The 5,951-nt window shown below is 57.1% G+C and overlaps 2 protein-coding genes across 2 annotated transcripts; one reads left to right on the top strand and one right to left on the bottom strand.

Moving 5' to 3' along the window:
• The first annotated feature begins 214 nt into the window (after positions 1-214).
• Positions 215-2,987, top strand: LOC119297867 (G-type lectin S-receptor-like serine/threonine-protein kinase B120). The gene is made up of 7 exons (XM_037575484.1): positions 215-1,049; positions 1,157-1,258; positions 1,372-1,550; positions 1,696-1,906; positions 2,012-2,249; positions 2,378-2,528; positions 2,673-2,987. The coding sequence occupies exons 1-7, from the start codon at positions 230-232 to the stop codon at positions 2,985-2,987; spliced, it is 2,016 nt and encodes a 671-aa protein (XP_037431381.1). The 5' UTR covers positions 215-229.
• A 1,424-nt stretch (positions 2,988-4,411) lies between these two features.
• LOC119302819 (chlorophyll a-b binding protein of LHCII type 1-like) lies at positions 4,412-5,625 on the bottom strand. The gene has a single exon (XM_037579859.1). The coding sequence runs from the start codon at positions 5,608-5,610 to the stop codon at positions 4,648-4,650; it is 963 nt and encodes a 320-aa protein (XP_037435756.1). The 5' UTR covers positions 5,611-5,625; the 3' UTR covers positions 4,412-4,647.
• Positions 5,626-5,951: the final 326 nt, after the last annotated feature.

Below are 5,951 nucleotides of genomic sequence, written 5' to 3'. Positions count from 1 at the left end.
GGACGCCCCGGCGGCCGGCGCCCCGACGCTCGCGCTGGCCAGCGACTCCCGCCTCGTCCTGTCCGACGCCGACGGCCTCGTGCTCTGGAACACGACCGGCGTGGGCAGCTCGTCCTCGCAGACGGCGCCAGCCGAGCTCGGGAACGACGGCAACCTGCTCATCCAGCTCTTGGACGGCACGGTTGTGTGGCAGAGCTTCGATCACCCGACGGACACGTTCGTGCCGGGGATGAAGATGCGGCTGAGCTACCGGACGGGCAAGGGCGACCGCATCGTGTCCTGGAGATCCCCCGGCGACCCGGCACCGGGGCGCTTTTCCTACGGCCTGGACCCCAGCACGTCACAGCAGCTGCTCATGTGGAACGGGACGCGCCCCTACTGGCGAACTCCCATCTGGAGGAGTTACGCCGTGATCAGCATGTACGTCAGCGCCGGCACAGTAATCTACACGGCGATCGTCCGCACGGACGAGGAGATCTCCATGGTCATCACCGTCTCCGACGGCGCGGCGCCGACGCGGTGTGTGGTGACAAGCTCCGGCAGGTTCCAACTCCTCAGCTGGAACGGCACCGTGTCGGCGTGGGCCACGCTCCAGTCGTGGCCGTCGAGCGGGTGCAGCACATACAGTGGCTGCGGCGCGTACGGATACTGCGACGTCACGGCGGCGTGCAGGTGCCTGGACGGCTTCGAGCCGGCGAGCGCGGCGGAGTGGAGCGCCGGCAGGTTCGAGCAGGGGTGCCGGCGAAAGCAGGCGCTGCCGCCATGCGGCGGCATCGGGATAGGTTTCGTGGCGATGCCGGGCATGAAGGTGCCGGACAAGTTCTCGATCGACTCCACCAACCGGAGCGCGGGGGAGTGCGCGGCCAGGTGCGCCGCAACCTGCTCGTGTGTGGCGTACGCGTACGCCAACGTGCAGAGCAGCAGCACAGATGGCCAACTGATCAAGTGCGTGGTGTGGGCGGAGGAGCTCGTCGACGCACAGATGATGGACGCGCGGTGGGGCGGCGAGACGCTCTACCTCCGCGTGCCCGTTGCTGCTGCCTCCACAGGTACAGCAGAAACATATGTTTCTTTTGCCATCTTTTACCTGTTGAATCTTTACCGAATTCAAACCAAACAAATTTGGCAGTGCCGGTGTTAGCCCTGCCCAACACAGGTAGAAACTCCAGCACAAGGGGGGTGAAGACAGCCCTGCCGGTGTTATCATCCGTCCTGCTGCTCACATGCATTTTGTTTGTATGGTTCTGGAGATTCAGAGGTACAGTTGTATTTTCTTCCATTTTTTTTCATTATTAATAACTCTGAACATGTGATGCTCGATCATTCTTTCACACACACAAAAAAAAAATGCTCACAGCACCAATTTCACAGCCAAGGGAAGAAAAGCCGAGAGCCAATATGAGAACACGAACACGTCGAGCAAAATCAGAGCAGATCACAACGGAGACCTTGAGTTCCCGTCCATACGGTTCGCCGACATTGTCGCCGCCACGGACAACTTCTCCAAAACACTCATGGTCGGACGCGGAGGGTTCGGCATGGTCTACAAGGTAGTACACGTTTTATCCACTTTTGCCAACTTTCAGTCCCCTGAAAGTTTCTTTTCATCATTTTTAGCTACAAAAATACAGTCAAACAATTTCAACAGCTAAAAAGCAGTTCAAAATCTTACTTGTGTCTTTTACCATTGGGAAGGGAACATTAGATGGCGGTCAGGTCGTCGCGGTGAAGAGGCTGAGCAAGGACTCGGATCAGGGAGCAGAGGAGTTCAAGAATGAGGCCATTCTAATCGCCAAGCTGCAGCACCGGAACCTGGTGCGCCTCCTCGGCTGCTGCACTGAGGGGGCGGAGAAGCTGCTCATCTACGAGTACCTCCCTAACAAGGGCCTCAATGCCATCCTCTTTGGTACATATAATGTTTAGTCTTCAGGGCTCAAGTCATCTCATCACATTCACAACTGAAGTTACTGCATTGTTTTTGCTCAAGTTTCATATGGCATGTTTGCTGCAGACAGTGCGAAGAAAGCGGTGCTGGACTGGCCGACGCGGCTGGGGATCATCAAGGGGGTGGCGAGGGGGCTGCTCTACCTACACCAGGACTCCAGGCTAACGGTGATACACAGGGACCTCAAGGCCAGCAATGTATTGCTGGACGCCGAGATGCGCCCCAAGATCGCCGACTTCGGCATGGCCAAGATCTTCGGCGACAACCAGGTGAAAGCCAACACCCGGGAAGTCGTCGGAACATAGTGAGTTATCTCAACACCCGGAAAGAAAAAGAAATTATTCTTGTTTTGAGTTTTTTTTAACAAATAGTACAATTTTGTTTTAAGAAAAATGTGGAACCTCTTCTGACCAAAAAGTAATGTGTGGACAGTGGCTACATTGCTCCCGAGTACTCGATGGAGGGCGTCTTCTCGGTCACGTCCGACGTGTACAGCTTCGGCGTGCTGCTGCTTGAGATCGTGAGCGGCATCAGGATACGCGCAATCGACGGCATCATGGAGTGTCCTAGCTTGACAATCTATGTAAGCACCTGAACAAAAACTGACAACGCCAAACCATATACTTGCAGTTAACTTCCTTTTGCAGCACACTCCATGTCATGGTCAAATCCATATTCATCTTTACAAAAGGCATACACAGATGGTTGATTTGATTGCTTCATGTAGGCATGGAGCCTGTGGAGGGAAGGGAAGGCAGGCAAGCTGGTGGATCCATCCATGGCAGAGAGCTGTTCACAGGACGAGGCCATGCTCTGCATCCACGTCGGGCTCCTCTGCGTCGAGGACGACCCGAGCAGGAGGCCGCTCATGTCGTCCGTCGTGTCCATCTTGGAGAATGGAAGCGCGCCGGTGGTGGCATCGGCGTCTCTTCCGGCGCCGAACCAGCCAGGGTACCTTAAAATGATGGGAGACAAGAGCCAGAGTAGCGATCTCGAGAACACCAGGAACGCCATGACCATGACCGCTCTTCAGGGACGGTAGTACAGCAGTCCTTTTCAGGGAAGCAGCACTCGTCCTAGTGTTCCATTTATTTTTTACCGGGGAAAAAACCCCAGATTTGTAGAGCATTTATCACAGAGAGAAATGAAAGACGTATTTACAGGAGTGCTGAGTTGATCAGCCTTGAAATGGATCATAAGAATGTCTTGCTGAATTGAAATCTTTACCATGCTAGGGCATTTCTACTCGATCCCCTAAGAGGCCATAAGAGAGTACAGATCCTTAAAAGTCTTAGTGGAGTAAAAATCTTACGCCACCTCCCTATTTTTCCATAAATCTCCCTAAATATACTCCCTCCCGACGTGGCCGAGTAAGTCTGGCGTCTCTCCCTCTCGCACTTCCCGCGCAGCACTGTGGGCCAGTTTGGGTTGCGACCTGAGCATCTTTTGCCTGGCTTGGAGTTGTGTCTGAATTTCATGCAAGCTTGTTTGGTTGCTACCCTATGAAAAAAAAGCCCGCCTGGCCTGGATTCCTTTGCATTGCAATTAGCCTGGCTGGACTCCAGGCACTGCAATTAGCCTTGCCCAGGCGACCGAATTTGAACGCCTGGCCGTGCGGCTACGAGGATAACAACAGTCTGGTGGATATTTACATTAAATAATTGCTACATGGATTGATTGATGAGACGTTAATGCTTTGGCTGGTCCAGGCATGAACCAAATGATTTAGATCACACAAGCCTGGCCAGGCAGAAATATTTTACATTTCACATCCACACCAAACAATACTGGCCATCCAAACATGAGGGTCAGGTCACGAATCAAACTGACCCTGTCTGACGTAGCCGCCACGCCCCGCCGCGGTCACCGATGACCGACCGACCGGCCGGCCGGAATAGCTAGCCCGGCCCCTTCCCTCGCCCCATCGATGACCGACCGGCGCAGGCTTTTCAGCGCCGAAAATCACCCACACGCCGGCGCCGGCGCCAAAGAAGAGTTTGGGTATCAAAAAGACCCACCGCGTCAATCTTGGAGAACGGAAGCGCGTCGGTGGTGGCATCCGCGTCCCTCCCGGCGCCTAACCAACCAGGGTACCACGGAATGATGGAAGAGAAGATCCAGAGAAACGAACAGCAGGAACACCATTGCCATGACTGTTCTGCAAGGCCGGTAGCACAGTACGTAGTAACAGTAACTTTCTTCTTCAGAAGGAAGTTGCACTAGTCCTAGCTTTCCATTTTTCTTTTTCTTTTTTTACCGCAGGAAACCCCAGATTTGGAGAGCATTTTTGTTACATATACAAATGGAAGTTGTATTTACAGGAGTGTTGAGTTGATCAGTCTTGAAATGGATTATGGATGGTATGAAATGTCTTTCTGAATTTGAATACTTTAGCTGCTAGGACTTTCAGAAAATTATTCAGACAACTTCAGTGTTTGACATTGAGAGGTTCAGAGAGACAAGTAGTTAACCAGAAGACAGAGATGCCTTGATTAATCTGAGAAAATAGCCAGATATTACACAAACACCATCTTGTAGTGTACACACACCAACTCCTCATCTCGACTCGCCCTCACATGCAACATCTACCAGTCCGGACTACTCAATCTCAGAACGGGAAGAAGCAGAGATCGACGACGACACACATGCAGCAGCATCCATCAGCCATGAAGTTGTCGGCCTAGAGCTTGAGCTGACGGCGCTCACTTGCCGGGGACGAAGTTGGTGGCGAAGGCCCAGGCGTTGTTGTTGACGGGGTCGGCGAGGTGGTCGGCGAGGTTCTCGAGGGGGCCCTTGCCGGTGACGATGGCCTGCACGAAGAAGCCGAACATGGAGAACATGGCGAGGCGGCCGTTCTTGATCTCCTTCACCTTGAGCTCCGCGAAGGCCTCGGGGTCCTCGGCGAGGCCCAGGGGGTCGAAGCTGCCGCCGGGGTAGAGCGGGTCCACGATCTCGCCCAGCGGGCCGCCGGCGACGCGGTAGCCCTCCACGGCGCCCATGAGCACCACCTGGCAGGCCCAGATGGCGAGGATGCTCTGCGCGTGCACCAGGCTGGGGTTGCCGAGGTAGTCGAGGCCGCCCTCGCTGAAGATCTGGGAGCCGGCCTTGAACCAGACGGCCTCGCCGAACTTGACGCCGTTGCGGGCGAGCAGCTCGGGGAAGACGCAGCCGAGCGCGCCGAGCATGGCCCAGCGGCAGTGGATGACCTCCAGCTCCCGGTTCTTGGCGAAGGTCTCGGGGTCGGCGGACAGCCCCGCGGTGTCCCAGCCGTAGTCGCCGGGGAACTCGCCGGTGAGGTAGCTCGGGGGGTCGCCGGAGAGCGGGCCGAGGTAGAGCACGCGGTCGGAGCCGTACCACGGGCTGCTGGACGCCGCCACCTTGGGCTTGCCCGCCGTCTTGCGCATGGTGATGCGGCCCTCGCCGAAGGGCGCCGCCCTGGAGGCCTTCACCGGGGTGCCGGCCATCGCCGGGGAGGAGAGCGCCATGGTCGCGGCCGCCATCGCGCGCTGCGTGCTAGCTGGCTTTGCTTCGGGTGAGCTGAGGCTGGCAGTGGGAGGCGCTGGTGGTCGTTGGTGCTGTGGAGTGAAGCGGGAGCTCGCGGCGTTTAAGTAGGGGGAGGGCGCGATCGGGTCCTTATCCCGGGGAATCTTATGCCGAGTCGCCATTGGCGCGCGGGGCGCGAGGCGGGCGGATGGGGTGGCTGAGGTGGCCGCGCGCTGGCCACGGGGCTGGGGGAGCTTGGGATTTTTGCAGTGTTCGGGTGGATTTCGCGCGGTGGAGATGAGCCGCGAGGGCGACGGGGTGGGTCGCGGCCGCAGCCCACATGGCCGCGTGTGGGGTGGCTCGCCGATGTGGCCGCGCGCTGGCCTGGCGATTTCCTTCTCGCCGCGCCGGGCGAGCGGGGACGGAGGGTGATGATTTTGGCCGTTGCGCGCGGTGCCTTCTGAGGCTGCTGGCCGGAGGACCCCGGGAGTTCGATATTTGCCGTTGGCTGCTTCTGCCGGCG

The sequence above is a fragment of the Triticum dicoccoides genome, chromosome 5A (genome assembly GCF_002162155.2).
Source record: "Triticum dicoccoides isolate Atlit2015 ecotype Zavitan chromosome 5A, WEW_v2.0, whole genome shotgun sequence".
NCBI classification, from domain to species: domain Eukaryota; kingdom Viridiplantae; phylum Streptophyta; class Magnoliopsida; order Poales; family Poaceae; genus Triticum; species Triticum dicoccoides.
The sequence above is the reverse complement of the archived record's forward strand: the minus strand, read 5'-3'. Positions and strand labels throughout refer to the sequence as shown.